This window comes from Pseudochaenichthys georgianus, chromosome 5 (genome assembly GCF_902827115.2).
Source record: "Pseudochaenichthys georgianus chromosome 5, fPseGeo1.2, whole genome shotgun sequence".
NCBI lineage: Eukaryota > Metazoa > Chordata > Actinopteri > Perciformes > Channichthyidae > Pseudochaenichthys > Pseudochaenichthys georgianus.
In genome coordinates, this window is record NC_047507.1 from 17,017,380 (window position 1) to 17,038,268 (window position 20,889).

Here is a 20,889-nt window from a genome sequence, read left to right on the forward strand (position 1 = left end):
TTCACAGTGTGTACAGAATATCAGTATGACAATACGACACCCTCTGTCCTTAGACCCTCACATCGTACAAGGAAAAACTTCCAAAGAAAACCCAGTTTAAAGGGAAAAATGGGAGAAACCTCAGGGAGAGCAACAGAGGAGGGATCCCTCTCCCAGGACGGACAGACGTGCAATAGATGCCGTGTGTAAATTGAAAAGATAATACATTTGCAACATAGGTAGTCCAAATGTTTGGAGATGCATGTGTGTATAATAGGAAGATGAGTCCATGAGGATATCCATCCAGGACCGATGATCCAGGACCACAGCCACGACTCGCGATCCAGGGCTCGCGATCCAGGACACAGGACCGCAGGATCATCCATGACTCCGGATCCCAGCGTATATAGACACCAAAAAGAAAGACATTTGGGGAAGCTGGGTTAATCGGAACATGAGAGTACACAGGTATAGACAGAGAGAAGGAAGAAGTAAGATGTCCCCCGACAAACTAAGCCTATATCAGCAAAACTAGGGGCTGAATCTAATCAGCCCTAACTATAAGCTTTATCAAAAAGGAAGGTCTTAAGCGCACTCTTAAAAACGGATAGGGTGTCTGCCGCCCGAACACAAACTGGAAGCTGATTCCACAAATGTGGAGCTTCATAAGAAAAGGCTCTGGTCCTGGTCCTCAGGTCCTGTGATTCCAGAGATTTCAACCGTATTAACCTTTTCAAGCTTAACTTTTGAGCAAACATTTTGACCTAAATGTGTTTAGAAAATACCTTGTTTAAACTACAGACCGCGGACCATTTTGAATCGGCCCTCAGCAAATTCCAAAAAGTATAATGTAATACAGGCCACAAATGAAACTTTTCTTATATTGCACTTCTTAAATATATATGTACAAATATATTACACAGTAGTATTCATGTGTTAACAAATCTTAGTTGATAAGAAAAAAGGCCCAATAACTTCTTTACCTAACAAGCTTGAAATATACCCTTCATATTTCCTCTTATTATAAGCAAACTGAGGCTTCCGTTTTTAGGGAATGAGCTGCCAACAAAATAAATGAAACTCTATGGAGAGCTGTGATATAGGCTGTTTTTCTCTTAAGGCATTATCAAGTGTCAAGCATAATTGACCTACATCTGATTAATTCTGCTAACTTATAACTGAACTTATGAGGCAGTATACCTCATCTCTAGTGAGTGGCTCAGCCCTTCGTATATCTTTCTGTATGTGGCTCTCGGTGAAAAAAGTGTGGACACCCCTGCTCTAGACCTACAGCATCATTGAAGGTAAGCCCACAACATTGAAGTGCCAGTAAAAAAAATGTTTAAACGAGCCCCATTCACAACATCAGGACGCTGAAACTTAAGCGATTTATATTCTTATTTCACATATGTGACAGGTGAAAGGGTCTTCCCTGAAAAAAGGCCTGAAAGTCATGAGCATATACAGTTTCAATCAATGCACATCAATTCTGCTTTGAAAACTGTTTACCTTCTGCTCTGGACTATGCTAGTAGCCTACTGTAAGTAGACCTTTAAGTGGAGATGTTTGACAACTGATTATGAGAAGTTGAAAGGACAATGATTCTAAAAAATATTGTATACATATGAAATCAAACTTACTTCATAAATTGTCAACAGGAGGATCAGAAACTACAGGATGAATCTTTGGCCTATTAGAATCTTTAAAAAAGCTCATGCATATTTTTTGTCTTTCTAAAGCACATACATCTCCCTCACAATTGGAGTGACAGTATTTATAATTTTCCTATGATCTTTTCTTATAGATAAGACTAGAGTATCATATACTCGCACTTAATCACCCAGGCGATTAAGTTAATGACGCAGTGTCTCTATCATGTTGAGTACAAATAAGAGTCCCTTTCTGCAAATAGATTTAAAATAAACTAATGATTTGGCACTAATGGCCCATTAACAACCATCATTCAACATTTAAAGATCATTCTGATATCTAAAAGAGGGAACAACCTACCACTTACAGTAGAGACTTAAAGTCTGGCACTTGTGTCAGGACCTTAAACTTTAAATGTCAAATCGCATTCATCAGTTCATCGTGCTTTCCAGAGTTAATTCCAGACTGCTTTCTGTAATTTATTTCAGCATGTCAATAACATGGTAATGGGTCATTGCTTATATGGTGGCGTTTTAGTTAAGATCTGTCCTGTAGTTTTTGTACCACACCGCAAAGTACATTTATAATAAGGGCTTGGTGTATGTTTTCCTCATATGAATTATTCAGTTGCACTCAGCTGAACTGATCTTGGTGGCTTTGTACGTTCTGTTTAGCTGCTCCAGATATTGATTACGTTACAGGTCTGCAGAGCAGTAAAAAGGGATAAAGCGGTTTGTATTGGATGGGATTTAGCATCAAATGAGGAGGATAAATAGTCCATCCAGGACTGATTGAGCTTCATAGAGTAATACGGACTCAAGGATAGAAGAGCGTGATGTGTGTCTGCGCATGTGCTTCTCTGTGGAGCTTAGGTGTATGTTTGTGGACATGGGAAAATATTCAGTTACAGCCATAGCATAAATAAGGATTCATATTGTGTGTGCACTGTGCAGTGATAGTGAAATCCCTTTTTCCATTGTCAGTCTGGTTTATTTCTGAAGATATTTCGATATTGTATGTAAGTATTGGGGGTTGGGAACAGTCACCTGCCGATGAGTTTGACCCCTACTTGGCCTCCAGGGTCTGTAATGTTACATTCATTGTTACATGTATGGGGCTGCACAGCTTTCTCCTGGGACTCGTTTCACCACCTCAGCTCCACCAACAACACCAGTGGACATGAGCTCATGACACATAGACAAACAGTACACTGACTCTGTGGGATAGACTCACCGCGAGGTTTATCCACTCTTACTTCAACTGCCATTTATAACATGCCCTTACATGTCTATTTTCACTCGCTCTACTATGGCCCTTATGTCATTTAGATACGATTGTTTAAAAAGGCATGTGTCCAACACAGCTAGAGTATCTCTGTATTTAGTGGACTGCTGCACTTAAATTAGCAGGCTTTAGTCACAGCTCTCTCTGACTGAAACCTACAGGCTGTGAATTTATGGGCTGAGGTCGTCCATTCACTTCGGTTTGTACGACATACTTTAATATAACTCTAAAAAGCTGCAAAGTGAATGCACCAGCAGACAGTTTTCACTTAACCTGTTTAATAGGTAACACCTTAGGAATCCAGTTTATATATATATATTATTTGTAAGTGTTCACATTATTTAACTATAAGCACTTGAATGAATATAGTAAAATATGCTATGGATGGATGGATAGATAGATATAGGTACTAAGGAAATATTTTTCTTGCAGCAGCAAAGTGTACACGCATTAAAATATTAAAATCCATAAAGGTGGAAGAAAGTATAAACATAATAAAGTAAAGTAACATGAACTAAATAAGAATAAAAACAATAAACAGCAGCCTATATAGTTTATAGTCTATATACATATCTACAGTATAAAGGACATGAACCAATATAATACTCAATATAATTTTTTGGGATAATTTAGACTGTTTCACAATATATTATAGTAGCAGAAAACATATGGTAATATATAAATTACAGTTTAAAAAAAAACAACAACATTAAAGGTGGGGTAGGTAAGTTTCAGAAACCGGCTCGAGATACACTTTTTGTTATATTCCATGGAATGCTCTTAACATCCCGATAGCAATGAATATCTTAAGTGCTTTGACAAAAAATCCATAAAAAAATGTCATCTGTAGAAGCCGTAATACTGTAAAAAGTACAACCTACCTGCCTGTCAGCCTTCCATCGGGGCACAAACTTATCTCGTGCCCTCATTGGTCATGTGCGCGTTCGTGTGTTGGAGGAGGGGCTCTGTAAGGAAGTGGCAGATTTTCTCCGGTTGTGTATTTTCAAATTCTAGCGATCTCGAGCCGGTTTCTCAAACTTACCTACCCCACCTTTAAGTCCAGTTACTGAATATTAATCAGATACGATTGACCATCGTATATGATCTTAAATCCATAAAAATAAATTGCAGTTTGTATTAAATATTAGAAACAGTGTATGTTGTGTTATTTGTACATGGTAAACTCGAAGTAAAGATGGGTGTAAAAGGATCCTGCATACTTTGCATTATCTGCATTGGTGCGACTACAATGATAAAGAAACACAATCATCCCAGATAACTGACAATTAATCCAGCAGGTATTACACATACCAAAAGATGCTAAAAGACAACAATCTACTTTTTAGTTATTTGTTGTTTTACCATTAGGTTGTTTGAATCTTTTTAAGTGCAAATTAGCCTGGAGCTTGGGACCAATTGAAACATGGAACTGTTTGATAGTCCCTCTTCATTGTGTTTAAATGACCACATTCTGCTTCCCATTATACTGCAGTTTAGGAGAAATTATCTAATATACCAGGAGAAAATATGCAACTGAGGAATAAGAGCCACACCCGGACTCATGTGTAGGCCTTTTTTCTTAAAAAAGAAAACACAGCGTCAGACTCACTAAAGTGGAAATTGAAACTTTCTGCCTGAAGAATGAGAATGTCATCTTCCTTTGTACTGTAGCTTTGCACGTTTATGCTACAAAGTGTAAACTTTCTGGCTCTAAAGAGGATTTATTTTTCAGCCATCATCAGGCCCTCTGCCTGAGATATTTCTGACACAAAACACGAGACATGAAAACATATGAGATATATCTGATGAAACGGGGACATCTTTCATCAGGACGTCTCTGCAGATCTTTGCCATGTCAGATGGTTACATCAAACATCTACATCTGATATGGTGGTCACAATGGCTAATCATTTTATAGATGATAATATTTTGTTGATATTTTCTTCATGATACAAACTTCGATTAATACTCTGTTGGGACAGGGATTCTTATTTATTAAATTCTGCTGACACAATAAGCTTTGACTTTGTGTGATCAAGAACAGATTTTCAGGCTACAGTACAGGTTTATGTAAGTCACTCTGGCACAGTTATTTCATGTAAATGTTGCACCAAAGCGTTATTATTTATTGTGAAATAAAATACTCTTGGCGTGAATAAAGATATAGAACCACATGCTCATTTCTCAGGGTCTTAGCCTTGATTTGGAGAGGCTGTGATATATATCTTAAGTACAAAGCTGTCCAGTGTGTGTGTTTGTGTGTTTTATGATAACATAGGAAGCAAACCCCTGCATGTATTTATAATTTATAGATATATATTATTATTATTTATAATATATAGAGGTTTTTAAAGAGCAGCCTGCATTGATTGTTGTCACACACTTTGTACAAATGCTGAATAACAGCCCTTGCTTGAATGTTGTCTTCGTTTGTGCCCAACAACTTTGTGGGGCCGTCTCTGCCGCTGTGAATTTGTTGTTCTAACAGTCTGTCATCAAAATTGAGTTCCTGTTGGAAACATCTAGAAGAGAATATTGGCTCATGAAATGAGAGTCTTTTGGCCAGAGCTGTCAGGCTAATAAAGGAAACAGAAATATTTAGATGTTACTTACCTCTCATGTTTCATAACAAACATTTCCCATGCCAAATTTGTCCTGCTTGCCTGTGACTGATAAACGCTTGAACAATGCTAGTTAGTTCATAACCTCACATTAGTTTTTATGCTTGTGAATGGGGAATGCAATAAATCTCGATATACTAGATTTACAAGGTCCACTAAGTAAAGCTAAAGTTAGAACTCATTAAAGTTGATATGCCAAAAGTGTGAATACTCAGAGGGCAGTGAAGCAGGAAGACAGCTTTGCGAAATATTTTGTTACTGGAAGACAGTCTGCTGGAGACCGTAAGGAGGAGACCATCATTACCCGTTTAACGTTAGGGCACAGAGATCTCAATTACACACTTCATAAAACAGGTAAACACCCAACAGGAGTACCTGCACACTGTAATCAGTTACAATCAGTTCAACGGCTCTGATTGGTAGGAAACTAATATAAGGATGTAAATTATCATCATGTTATATTAATTTTCCTTTGAAAGGCATCATTTGATTTGAATTCTCATTATATTGTCTTCTAAAAAGGAATAGGTTTAGTATAGACATTTTTTTTTTCAGGTAGAATAAGAGTATGGAACATCACTTTTGCAGCCTTTGTTAAAGCTGACGTTATATGACCTCTCAATGCTTAGTTTGGAAAGTGGTGTAAGCTAACATGACAGAATATCATTATGATCTCTCTTCTTTATATCATTATTCCCTCTTTTATTGGCAAATATAATTTATTTAGTTTGCATGGTTCTGCTGATCTGATGAGATGGTCCGCTATAAAAATATTGCTGTGAACAATGCCATTGTTAAAACTATTCGCTTTAAAGCTGCATTTAATGAATACATTTCTAACATTAACTACATTTGACTTTGATGGGCCTTAAACTCTGATCAGAGATTTTCATATTTCTCTTTTGCTGAATGTCATGTCTTGTCATGTCTTGACGTTTACAGGTCATCTTTTGTTTCTGGCCACCATTTTGTCCTCAGGTGTTGAGGACCTGAAATGTTGTTTGGTTTTAATAGAGAACCGCAGTGACACGTCCTAAAACCCGGAAGTAAGTTAGCATTTTTACCACGTCCGGTTCCTTCGATTAAAAGCAATGCAATTTCTCCATAGGATTTTGGAAAATAGCTCCAAATAAGGTCTGTGTTTGACACAAATTGAAGAGACAGATCACGTTTTGTTCTACAACATTAAATACATCAGCAGTGATCCCGCTGGTGATTTTTGAAGAGTCTACGTGTCTGAAAAACTATGGTTGTTAACATGTGGCTGAATAGGACTACAGAAGTTGTCCAGGCCGTTTTACGTCATTACACCGAACACGTAAAACACTCCCGCTAAGTTTGTTTGCCCTGTTCTGCTTGAAAGCAAGTACCTGCCTCCTGCAAACTGTTAAAACAAAAGCTTCAACTTGTACCATTTACAATCTGTATGTTTGAATATGGATCTTAAGTTGGCGTGACGTTGAAGCAGCGACCCTGCTGTAGTTCCTTTATAGCATAACGTTAGCATTTTGCTTCTTGCGACTAGATTTATGCTTCGAAATTCTAAAAGTAGGGTAGACATGTGGATATTATCCGGCTGAATAAAACGTGATCCGTCTCTTAAATGTGTGTCAACCACAGACCTTATTTCGAGCTATTTTCCAAAATCCTATGGAGAAATTGCATTGCGTTTTTGACGAAGGAACCGGAAAAAGTTTACAGTACTTCCGGGTTTTAGGACGCGTCACTGCGGTTCTCTATTGGTTGTCAGTCAACCGTGATTTTCGAATGTCTTTTGTCTCAGAGGTTGTGGATGTTTTCAGTAATGAACCTGATCCATGTCATGTGACAGGTTCTTTGATCCCGGTTTTTGTATTTGCAGGTTTAATGGATGTGTAATTGCTTGCTTTATGAATAATCAGATAAGCAAAGAGGAGTGCAATTGTGGGCTTTCAGCAGCCAAGCAGCGTGCTCGTTCTGTTGAGACGGATACCACCCAGTTATTTGGAAACCAGCCACTGACCTCCACAAAAGAGACATTAAAGCACACATTGGTTTTTGCTCTTGTCTGATTTGTGATCAGTGTATTTTACCTCTGACCTGCAGCCAGGGGAATAAGTGTTTGACAAAGGTTGCACATACATTTTCTAGCCTGGGCTTTCAAGGCTAATGGACAAGCAGCCTGAATTAATCACTGCATTCTAAATAAACAGATTATTTGATATTCTGTCCCGATTGGACCAAAATGCATAATGTGGACTGGTAGCCGAATAGGTGCCATTTACCTGCTGGGCACTGCAGAGGTGTCCTTGAGCAAGGCACTGATCCCCCAACTGTTACTTGGCGTCGAAAAACTGGCCCCTTCGCTCTTGACCAGTGGCGTAACTATCGACAGTGCAGCCGGTGCAACGCACCGGGGCCCAGGGGCCCATGCCAAAAAATTGATGGTCAATGGCATTGACCGGTTCATGCAGTTTTCAAAGTAACCAAGCAACCTTAATCAATTTGTAATTTGTCTGTCCAATGACCTTGCTCCCTTTCATGTCATGTGATGAAAGGGAATGGTTGTGTGTGTCCGTGCGTGTGTGAGCGCATCAGCGTGCGCTTATGTTTGGGGCGATGGTGGGGGGGGGGCCCCCCCAAAACAATATTTGCACCGGGGCCAATCACAACCTTGTTACGCCACTTCTCTTGACACATCTATTTTAAAGCCTGTCTTTAGGTCCTGTTTGTGCATGTGTGCATTTCGGGCCCACTGTTATGTGTGTAATTGTAATACTAATAATATAATAGGGATCTTTATCTTCATCTTTCATGTTTTATACATTACAGTCAGTTCAGTGTTCAATTTAAGTGTTGAAATACATGACCCTGGACCCTGACACTGGTAGCCTGAAGGTTAATGGACGATTGCTTCTGCCATTGTTTCATTTGTTAGCCAAGTTAAAAAAAAGCTGTCTCCAAATATATATATATTTTTTCTATCCATTGATGGGTGTCGGTGTGGTCCACGCTCTGTATTTTATTAAGGCCACGGTGGCTGTTGCGGGGGTGCCCATGCAGTGAAGTGGTTAAGCCCTGGCTCTCTTTCTACAGTGCAGAATGGGAAGGCATTCATCTGGCCCAGCTGGACAGAAGGAAATTAATGATCATTTACACTGACGACATAATCAGGCTTCACGCTGTCCTCCGATACTAAATTGCTTCTTTTGTTCCACAAGATCTCCGTCTTTCTCTCCCCATCTCTCTATGTCAGTGTCTTTTTCTTTCTCTCTCGCACTCAACACTCTCTTTCTTTTTTTTGTTCCAGGTCGTTCTCTGTTATCGGTCATTAAGTGCTAGGTTTCCATGGAAACAGCCAGTTTGGCAGAAATTGGCATGCTGTAAAAGCGTCCCTGTGATGTTCAATATGGAGAACTATCCCCCTTCCATTGAAAGCGTGTCCAGTTTAGTGTGTCACTGCAAACCTTTTCGTGGTGCGAGTCTTGACGCATTCGAGTACGGACTTTTTTTGGAGGGAAATAACAAAGACCAAGTCAGCGTCTCTGAGCAGGGGGAGATATGAAAGGTTATTGAGGGCAAAGGCATACACATCCCCTCCATCCCTTATCTCTCGACCAGGGTTTGTGTAGCTGTTCCCTTAACGTTGTTTCTTCTAAGAGCAGTGACCCTGTTGGCAGGTGACATGGGGGGGGCTGTCTGTGTGTAATTAGGCTGTGCTCTGTGTGTAATGACTTAGCATGAAACCGCTCTCTATCAGGCCCAGCAGACAGCCGTGTTAGAGTCAGACGGTGGGGAGGAGGAAGGAAGGGGTTCGGCCATCACCAAGGGCAAGCCCATAGGACGTTTGGCCAGCATCATCTCTCAGAAGGGAGGTTAAATTGAGTTCCTGAGTCAGTGAAAATCCCCCATATCGCTTATCAAAAGGCAAGAGGGTTAAATATTCAGTCTGGGAGGTTTAAAATGTAATCTGCACTATGAGTTGAAATTGTCTTTGCATTCCTCCCTCTCCGCTCTGTTCTGCCTGTGGTAAGAAAGAGATAAGTGGGCCAGCACAAAATGGCTGTCAGTGTGTGTCACTCAGGTATGTGCTAGGCCTGCAAAGTCTGACTTAGACCTTAACTCGCTAAGTGACAGGTTACACTTGAACCCTGTGTTAAAAAACCGTTATCTGGTATAAATTGGGGAGCTACTTCAAAGCCAACACCTAGACGCTGTGTAATTGGGCCAGATATTTGAGTAGTTCGGGTCTAAAATCAATGTAGGCGACTTTGGATAAAAGCCTTTGCCGAATGTAGTTTAGAGTATTTTTAATTACACTGATTCATCAAAGATCTTGAACAAGTTAGTTTGGATTGATGGGGAATTAAGATGGGGATTTATTCGAGTGTTCAGCTGTGTTAAACAAAGTCTTGCATGTAAGATAATGAGCACTGTATTCCACTGCTGTGCGACCTAAGCACGCAATTTCCCTCCATTTGAATTATGTAATAACACCTCATTGACCTCTGCTGCTCTAATACCTCTATGAAGTTTTCCCTCCAAATTAAAGCCAGCCCACACTCTGCCATCTCCGGCTCTGCATGTTGCTTTCAGCTCATTATCCATTTGATATTTACTGATGTTTTAAGAGAGCGAACTTAGCAGGGGAGAGTTAAGATGACTTGTCTTATTTACAGAGTTTCCAGAAGCTGCCAGAGAAGAAGTATTTTTTTTATAACTGGCAGTTTATGCAGTGTAGACCAGATTTTAAGTCTGTGTAAAAGACGATGAGAGGATATGAGCTGCAGAAAAGGACAGACAGATGGCGTGAAAGAGCAGCGGTGCCTTTTACTTTCTGGCACACATGACCTTGGACCAACTTTAGGAGTGTGAGCAGTGAGCTGCTTAAAAATAATGCAATTGGACCGTGTTTATTTAAAAACATAATGAACTGAATACGCTTTAATAAGGTCGAGAGGTTGCACACAACATCATTTCAGATGGGAGGCTAGTTCTTCACAGGATGAGTGTTTAGCTGTTTAGCCATTGTGTCAATAGACTGAAACAAGCCAAGCTCAGAGTTGATGGACAGGTGCCAGGCTTCATCTGTAACGTGGAAGTGGCGCAGTAATTAGTCAAATGAAAAGCAAGTGGAAGAGATGCTACAGAGAGGGAACCCCCCCGGGGCTGTGTCTCCTCAGCATGAAGACCTCCACATCCCACTCAAATACACAGACACACACACAAAGAAAACACAACCATGCATACACCAATTTAAGCACACACAGAAACATAATTTGCACAGTTTCACACATTAGATGTATTTTAAGAAGCACAGTGTCCCAAGAAATGATATACATGTCTGAAAACTCTCTCACAAACACAGACCCACACACATTGACACACACTTATCACATGTTTTTATGCTACTGCTGCATATTATATGTTTGATAAACAGCAGCCCCTGCCTGAAACATTACTGTGACAATATACAAGCTTTAGAAATGAAAATTATTGAATAGGGTGTGGGGATGGGGAGGGGGTTGAAGAAGTCAAGAAAAGAAGAAAAATGGTGCCGGGAAGAATTATAGGGAGGATATTTCTGCGGCTGTCTATTTGAGAAAAACCTAGTGGAAGAGAAAAAAACAATTCCCTACCATCAGCAAGTTAATAAAAAGGCTGCAGTTTATCTCTGTCTAAAAGACAAATACCCTGACTGAGGATGGAAGGGAGGATAGGAGCGGGGGAGAGGCTGCCCCACATTTCCCTTCGTCCTTTCCTCACTCCAACAAGTCACTTACTATGAGTCCTTCTGTCTGATAGTTCCCGACTGGCTGGCGAGCGAGTCCTGTGAAATCCTGGGATCACACACCACTTCTGTGTGACTCTTTGCTTCTGCTGACAGGGCTAATTAATGAATATCTACAAAACTGGGCAGTTAAAAGATCGCTGTGGGCTCCATCTGTCCAGCTGGTCCTGTTTGCCTGTTGGTTTGCACCGTCTGTGGCCTGGCAGAGTGAATACCCCTCTCTCACTGTCACACTGGCATGCTTCATCAGGATTTTTAAACGGCTTGTTTGGGAACAGGACTGGATCGATAAAAATGTAAAGACACGGTATTCAAGGTCAGCTTTTACAATTGATCTTCATGATCACTTAAACTGGACTAGGAGGATAAATCAGTTATGGCTCTGGGAATCAGATCTCCATGCCGTGGCAATCACTACAACAGGAATAATAAGCACTTTCAACAGCCTCTACATCTTGAATAATGTGACATGTGAGCTCTGGATGAAGATGATAATCACATCATTCAGGGATGTTGGTAAGATGCAATGAAGTGGTGAACACAGCAAGTTTAAATACACTGATTACCTTTGAATGAGACTATACAGCAAATGCAAGTGAGAACACTATTTCAGCGAGCAGATTAGACGAGGCTGAGTGTATGCAAAGTCCTGTCTCTGTGGGGTGTTTGTTCACATGTGTGTGGCTGCGGTGGTGTGCGCGTAAATAATGTTTTTCTTTGTTCAGACCTGTTTGTATCACCAGTAGGCAATCCCTCTGATAATGTTACAGAAGCCAACCCACTCTACCCCCCCCCCCCCCTCCATGCCATCGTTCTCTCTCTAATCTCAAACTCTCCCCAAGGGGTGCATGTAAATATTTAGCCCTGCCTTTGTCTCCTGTGATGAGTGCCCGGATGCAGCTTGCTCTGAGGTACTTTGTTTTGGCACTGATACTCTGTGTTGCCTCTGAGACTATTGGAATCATGGTTATTTTTTAAATGTACTTATTACTGGCTTTCTATTCAAATTGGGTTGATTACACATATTTTATTAACGGTTTATTATGTGCGGGATTAACCAGCCAGGCCTTAGATATCTCAGTCTGTAAAAAGATGTATTTTCATCATAAACAGGATGTACCATTTGGTCCAGAGGGCATAGTTGTGTGCGAGTAGAAATTAACCGTTCATTAAGCTTCACACCCCATAGTTACTGTTGCATGACAAGCTTCCCATTCTGGCCATGCACATAATGTACATGATATTGAAATAAATGGCTGAGGCCAGAGCTGAATGTGAACTGTTACTTCATTAGCTTTTTTATATTTGAATTTAGAGAAAAGACATTATAGATAAGTGCAGAGCAATCACACTTTCTCTGGTAAGGGTGATTGTGGATCAAATCAAATCAAATCAAGTTTTATTTATATAGCACATTTATAAACGATTTTTAGTCGAGCCAAAGTGCTGTACATAAAATTAAAATAGCCTACAGTAGAGACACTTTACAGCTAATACAACAGCACAGATTGTTCAGAATATCAGTATGAGAAAAACGACACCCTCTATCCTTAGACCCTCACATCGTACAAGGAAAAACTTCCAGAGAAAGGATGCTGGACAAACATTCCCAAATCCAGTAAAGAGCAGTTCAGAGCTGCTAATGTTAGCCTAACTCAGATAGCATTACATACCAGAGTTGTGCTACCTCACAATCAGGAAATACTACACTGTGGATGTGCTAGTTGTGAATGTTAATACTCCATAGTAATAACCCATAAACAACAAACTAATGTAACCTGGTTTCCTTGTTTTCCCATTGGACAAACACCACTTGCACTCACAAACGTCTGCAGTTCATGATAAAGCAAATAAACACTGTTTACTCCATTCCTTGTGATTTTGCTTTTAGTTTTATGAAAGATTACAAACACAAGGCACCGCCTACCTTACACTTTAATTGCAGAGCCCTATGCTTCAGAGTGGAGACATCTACATCTTTACAGACTGGTTATGGATGCTAAGCTTTAGTTGTACAGTAAAGCGGTCAGCCCTGTTGCATTCACTCGATTAAAATCCAGTTTAAAGGAAATCTTGTGAAAGCAAAATGGAAACCAGGCTCCAAATGTCTCGTTTTGGGCTGATATCGAACAGCACAGAGACTTACTTGGTGGACTGAATCTTTTTTTCTGTTGGCCTGATGCAGTGCCAAGCCTTGGTAGACTGTCAGAGGGAGTATATGCCATCAAAGCAGGTGGCAGATTAGCTGGCTACATGTTGTCCATTCCTGACACACTCATCCATCTCTTTTTCTCTGCCGTCTCATTGGGACAGACTACCTCTCTGAGACACTAGCCTCACAATTGAAGCCAATGATTCTGCTCTTTTCTGCGTCTGACTCCTCAAGTCGTATTGAACTATGAGAAGCTTCTGGTGTGTTGTGTGTTATCAAGCTCCTCGGAGGGGCTGCAGCTCTCTGTGCTCTCTTATTGAACTCTTCCTGAGGCCTGTTGAAGCTGGGTCTGCTCGGCAGAGCCCACTAATATTCCTTAATGATGTGGCATCTGTCTCTGTCAACCTCTGCCGTGCAGCAGCCAGACGCGGTCTATTGTGGCTGACTTCACAGAGAGATAAGCAGTCCTCTCTCAATAATATCAACACTTCCAGAGAACATCAGTACTAGCAGCAAACATAGTGAAAAAGTCAACAAATAAGCCTTTATACAAAGTGACAGTAGCAGACCGTAATCTTTTTTATTTGTTATATTCACTCTTACTGTACGTTCCTCTGCTGTGTTGATAATAAAAGAACACTTTTAATAAATTCTAGGTTTGTGCACCGTATGTTGTTATGTAGCATCACCATTTTGCTGTGAGGATTGACTTGCAAAACAGTGAACTTATCTGCTGAGTGCGAGCCAGCCGATCTGTATAGCACTTTTTAATATTTCTGCCACCCTCTGTCTTCCCATCTGTGTGTTTACAGTAACATTCAGAGCTTGGCAGACTGAAAACAGTCATCATGGCTCATGATGAGAATGTGACTAAGTGTGACATGTATGAGCTGTACAGAGGGCGTGAATGTGAGTCTGCGCATGTGTGCACTTGCATGTGTGTGATTTCTCAGTGTGTACTTGACTGTCCCGGCTGCCAGAGAAAGCATATTGGCGGCAATTGGCATGCTTACTTCTGTCGTAGCCTGTGTGAGCGTCGGCAGCAGAAGGTTGGATTGGCCGTCAGTCGCTCTCTGCAGAGCCACCTCTCCTCCTTCCTGTGAGAATGACAGGCCTCCACAGAAAGCTGTTCAGGCGTCACAGCCTCGTGCCAACTGCATAACTGATTAACACTGCTAATTTACATCGCTGCCTTTCCAATCCATGAATTATGATTTACAAAAAGGATGGATAGCACAAAACAGTCACGTCTATTTTATTTTCTGTATGTTCTTTGTTATATTGATTGCTGACATGTCTGTATAATGTAAATGGGACACAACCATGACATTAATCATCAACATGCTTCGAAAAAATGAATGTCTTGTTTTCTATTTTGTGGCGATATACACTGCGAAGCCAGTACCATATACAGTGGGGAAAAGATACTCTGCCCTTAAGTAACCTTCTTTGTAGGTTCATTACTTATCCTATGATATTCAATCATACAACATCATGTGCTCTTAAATATATAATAATCAGTCAATTGTAACATTTTATAACCAATTTCTTACTTTTTATTTTGACTGTTGTTTATTTTCCACTAGTTCCTACAAGTGGTTTGCCTCACTGAATATTATTTTTGGTCAAGCTCCTGACACAGTGCTTGGTTTTTCTGCTGTAGCTGCCCCATTACCTATGAGTGAGTCAAGCTCTGAAGCCCTCAAATATAATTTCAGACGGGCTGATGTGCTTATGGCCCTCCAGCAATGATGGTCACTCATCTCCAACCTCTCGCCAGAGGAGATTTAAAGCTCCTCGGGCCTATCGTGGCCAGCATTACCATGTGCTGTCTGTCTGCACCGGGTGCTCCTCCACCCTGATGCTCATTGGCCGGCTGCTACTTTCTGGGCTGGAGCTTTGTGGGGTTGACAGCGCAGCTCAATCTTCTCCCAGGATGAACAGGGACCTCATCTGCCCATTACAGGAGCTTGTAATGTCCAACCTGTCAGAGATATGAGCTCCCTATAGTTATATCTATCTTTATTTGTCTCCATTTTTATTTTTACAAGTCTATTAAAAGTGATAATAATATTTTAAGGGGCAACACTTTCTTTAGGGTTTAGCGATACACATAATGCATTCTTATCTACTTATAGTGTTGTATAATTATAGTTATAAGCACTCGTAAATATTCATAACACTAAGCATGACATATGACAAAGAATTGACTTACAGTATAAGGTCAAGAAACATTACATGACTTCACTTAGAAAATAATGACCACTTAGAGAAACTTATAACATTATAACAATGATCATAATGCATTGTCAACATTTTACAATTTATGACAAGAATACAACATATTTTATTCTATGATCTTTAAATGTCCATAAGGGACACTTTTTACTGTATAATGATATTTGACCTTATGAGCCATTATAACATTTTAAATTAATGATTGTTGCCATAAAGCATTATGAATGTATACATGTATTTACTTACAAATGCTTATCATTATGATTATGATTATTATTATTATATAGAGTTATATGCATGGAAGCATTATAATGATGTTGATAGTGCTTTAGATATGTGTCATAGTGTTACCAACACTTTCCCCGGCAAACATCCATAGTGTTTCACTTACAAAATGTCAGAGAAACTGATAGCGGTGCTATTTATGTGGCAGCACTGGACATACAACAGACGGAGGTCACTGGAGAGGATGACAAACTGTGTCGGTGGATACAGTTTACTGCACAAGGCACCTCAAGTAAATACTAGCTTTGTCATAGACTTGTATACATTTAGTGGTGGGCAAAAATAATAATCCTATAACTAATAATACTATAAGATTGTAATCTTATCAGTACCATATTATGGAACTATTTAAATCCAACATATTTATATGTACATTTACACATATGCAAGATAATTTCCTTGGTTGAACTTGTTATTCAATTAGATATCAGAACTATGAACCCCAATATCTCTACATGGAAATGTTGACACAAAATGTAATTAGGTGAGAAATGTTATTATTGAACTTGAATTTTTTAGCTTCTGTCCTCTCGCATACCACAGAGAAGGTTATGTGCAGCAGAATCCATACAATAGTCAAAAACAATAAGTTGAAATCTGTAGTTCTTGCCTGGACCCATTGATATTGTATGAATCATTTTAAAAGTGCCTCTATTTGTATTTGAGACCTGGGTGATGGTATGCGTTTACCAAGTGAGCGGTTGATGCAGCAGCTTAATTTTAAGACATGTTGGACCACAATAACAGTGGTTGACTTAATTTGTCAATGGTTTGCTGGCTCTGTGCTTTGAGGAGGTAATTAGTAGTGCATTTTCCAATGAGGCTGTTTGATGATTGTGGTAGCAAAGACTGCACTATTATACAAAACATTACAAACATTTAAATCCCTACATTTACTATGGAGGGAGAATGAAAAATGGCCTCGGCTCCTATTTGTTTCCAGAAAAGGGTACTCAAACAAAAAAGTCACCTTACTACGTATTATATATTTTTTTAAATACATATTTTTTGGAATCCCCGCAGCAATATGTGTTTTATTGATCTTTGTCTTTAGTGTTTTGTTTCTAAGCTCAAAGTAGAGAAGGCTCTGCCTGTAATGTCCCCGAGACAGCCATGAATCCTCCGGGGAGACGCAGACCCAAAGAGCACTACCACACATTAGGGGAATTAATATTGATTTAAAAACAAATTTGACATGGTTTTTTAAATTGACTTGAAAAATGCTTTGCTTAAAAGAGTCAGGGGTTTGTAGTCTGTCGATGGAGAAACCCTTGTTCTTGTTTTATGGTTTAATAAGATTCCATTAATGGCTTCTTCCACCTTGAGAAAAAAAAGCTCTTTGAATGGTGTGTGTCACTGCGTGTGCGTGTGCGTATGTGCAAATGTGTGGGTATGTTCATGTGCGTAAATACTCACGTGATTCTCAGTGCCGAGTACTGCCTCATTCAGAACTGAAGGGTAATAACTAATTCCTTTTAAGTGTGTGCGTGCATGGACTGTTGAATTGCAGTCTAATGACTTTTTCGGTATGAGCACCTGAAATAAATGCAACTCAAATAATTGAACCACCTGTTTCTACATTTAAAATGATTATTTGTTGTTGCGTCATAATGGACTATGCCGATTTCACCTTCACATTTCACTTTGAAAAGTAGTTTAAAGTGTTTAAACTAAACAGGATACCTTATCCCTCAGAGGGCGGCCAAAATAAGACACCAGGCAATCTCGTCAGAGTGCTCGGCTGGCATGGCCGCCGCTTCTGGGGCCAGGTCTGCCTGCTCGGTGGGCCGGGGAAGGGAAACTGCCTCTGGCCGCCTGCCCAGCCTTCAGCTCGACAGAGACGGATCGTATGGAAGCCAGTGTTTTCTTTTCCTAATTGCTGCACATCAACACATCAATCCCTCAGACATAATATTTCATATCAGAGAAAAGAGATTGTTACCCTGGCAAATATGAGAATGTTTGGGTGGTACCCATTCAATCACGAGATCTCTGATTTAGACCATGTGGTTCATTTAATCGAGTTTGATCTAATTATTGTGGGTACTGAAGTGTGTTGGGATCGAATCTCAAACACCTTAGTCACTGGAAGGCCACAATAGTTTAGTTTAATTGGTTCATAACATCAATCACAATACAAACAATTACTTATTTTGAACAGAGCCAACCGTTCAGCCCACAAGTAGCAGGAGTCAGGAGACGGGCCATACCTTTTATAAATCATCATTTACTTCTTTATTGCATAATAACAACATTTTGTGATCACATTTTCTATTCTGTGTAAGTGTAGGTTGTACCCAGCTTTACTGGTTGTTTACTGACACATAAGTTAGCTTTGTTCCACACCTTGATTTAGTCTTACATATGAATTATTCTCACACCTGACCAATACCATAAGCAATTGATTCAGATATTCATGCTTTGCTTTATCTCACGTCTAACTGTGGTATTTAACCACTAGTGTGCTAGTGTTCTCTGTACCTGGAAAAAAAGCCAGACTTGCCACTTCATGTTAGATGGTTATGTCTGGTGTTGTCACATTGAGAAAACCAATTAGCAACATCATGGAGTATGGGACAAACAAAAATACCCTCTGCATCTCAAAATGTTTAATAAAAAAACCCATTTCTGAAGTTACCTGATTGTGATGTGATGTAGTTGACCTGTGATGTCAGTCTGCGTAAGCATCATCAGTAAGCATATTTTATTGCTGGTCAGATGACACACAATTGGACATTTATTTGCCACAAAATGTTTGACCGGACTTTACTCAAGCCTGCAAAGAGCCTTGGTAAGGGAGATAAATTGATATATATTCACAAGTATTTATACCACACGCAAGCAATGTAACCACAGACCCTTCAGGCCACCTGTGAAAAGTTACGTTTTTTAGATATTCAGATGTATACTGGAAGTCAACATGCACATTAACATACTGCTTGTATTCAAAGCGCATATATCGGGCCTTACTGAGAGAGAAAAAACAACAGCAACCTTAAAGCAATCTCTTTAAATTCTTAGTTCTCTTAAAAGTGTGTGTAAATGATTGATTGAAGTGAATTTAGAGAACTCCAAATAACAGCAATTACCTAAACACACAGCCTTAGTAACTGCAGCTTTTAAGCCTATCATTGCATTAAAAAAACTCAACAACAAGCTTTCCTGGGTTTTCTAGCAAAGAACTATACAAAATGGTTTTATGGTGTGAAAGTGGGTCTTGCAGTGTCTTAGGGCAGCAGGATAAGTGGTAATCTTTCGGGAGGTGCTCTGTTGTAGACTACAGATCCTATAGAGCCCGGGCAGCTGACTCAGCCTTCACTATTCATCCAGGGGGAGCAGACTAATCTTCCAAGTACCTTCCTCTGTCAGCGGTCCAGGCATCTGTCGTTCTGCCTCTGGATGCTGCTTTTCAAACATCCCGGTCCCTTATGGCATCCCATACCCATTTCTCTTAGTTGTTTTTTGGTGGTTTGAAAGTCTTTGTAAGTTTAATGGCTCTTACCTGATTTCATTTAGCTAATGCCCCAGAGTGCTTGATATATTGCTGCTTTCAAGTGAAAATATTGAAATTCCTGCATGCACTTTAGCTTGGGATTAAGGTCCTTCATGGTTACACAAATTATCCGGCCTGTTATGTTTCGGATAGCCTTCACTAACCCGTTGGATTAAGTCACGCATGTGTTGTTGCCAAGCTGTAAAAAAGGCTGCTTGTGTTGGTTAACATTGTGGAGATACAAGATGTTCACCCAGCAGTGAGGATCTGCTGGAGTTTGCATTTATTTAATTTGATCCTGACTGCCAGACTGCAGCTGGCTAGCTAAGTGCTTTGCCATTAGGGCTCTGTTCTGTGTTTAATTCTCCTACATTGCCGAGGCTTATGGGTAAAGCTCCAGGCTGCGTACTGCCTTCTCTACAGTAAATGTTTACCATCCTGTGTGCTACCTTGAGAATAATCAAACTGCTCCTCTGTGATCTTCTTGATTAAACTAATGGCTCGGGTAATCTGACCTTTTATTCTCTATGTTTTCCATCTGCAGATTTATAATGAGAAGAAGAGCCAGTTTGAAATCAAGAGGAACAACCCCAAGGAATTGGTGGAGCGAGTGGCACGGGACATCTCCAAGCTTCTCATCAGTAAGAGGAAAGCCCTGGAGGTAAGAGGACCATGCACCTGCGTACAAACATGCACTATAAAATATGTAAAACAAAAGTAATATATGTAAACTCGCACAATCTGAATCAACCATATCATATTCTTTATTTTGTAATCCTCTTGTCTTTTTCTTCTTAGTAGATATACATTTATAATGAATCAAAGTGAATGTCCTTTCCATGGGGTTAGACATTTTGGTGATGGAAAGAGATCAAGTTTAATCAGTATTTTAAAATCTGCCATGAAGTGGTGGAGTTAATCTTTTCATATAAACCTGTTAGCTAATTATTCCAGTTTATATTCTCTTTACTGTTCTCTCGTTTGCAGTTTTCTTTCCTTTGTTTAACATTGCGTGCGTACATCAAATCAAATCAAGTTTTATTTATATATCACATTTATAAACGATTTTTGATCGAGCCAAATTGCTGTACATATAATAAAAAGAGCCTACAGTAGAGACACTTTACAGCAAATACAACAGATTGTTCAGAATATCAGTATGAGAAAAACGATTCCCTCTGACCCTCACATCGTACAAGGAAAAACTTCCAGAGAAAACCCACAGTTTAAGGGGAAAAAATGGGAGAAACCTCAGGGAGAGCAACAGAGGAGGGATCCCTCTCCCAGGACGGACAGACGTGCAATAGATGCCGTGTGTAAATCGAAGAGATAATACATTTTATAGCATATAGACCGAATGTTAGGAAATGCATGTGTCTGTAATAAGAAGATGAATCCATGAGGATTGTATTCTGAG

At 39.8% G+C, this 20,889-nt stretch overlaps 1 protein-coding gene across 2 annotated transcripts in view; it reads left to right on the plus strand.

Moving 5' to 3' along the window:
• cacna2d2a (calcium channel, voltage-dependent, alpha 2/delta subunit 2a) overlaps positions 1–20,889 on the plus strand; it is a 146,723-nt gene that overhangs the window by 18,791 nt on the left and 107,043 nt on the right. For both annotated transcript variants that reach the window (XM_034082748.2, XM_071203117.1), the window contains exon 3: positions 20,017–20,133. In XM_034082748.2, the coding sequence (XP_033938639.1) occupies positions 20,017–20,133 (117 nt within the window). The remainder of the gene's footprint in view (positions 1–20,016; positions 20,134–20,889) is intronic.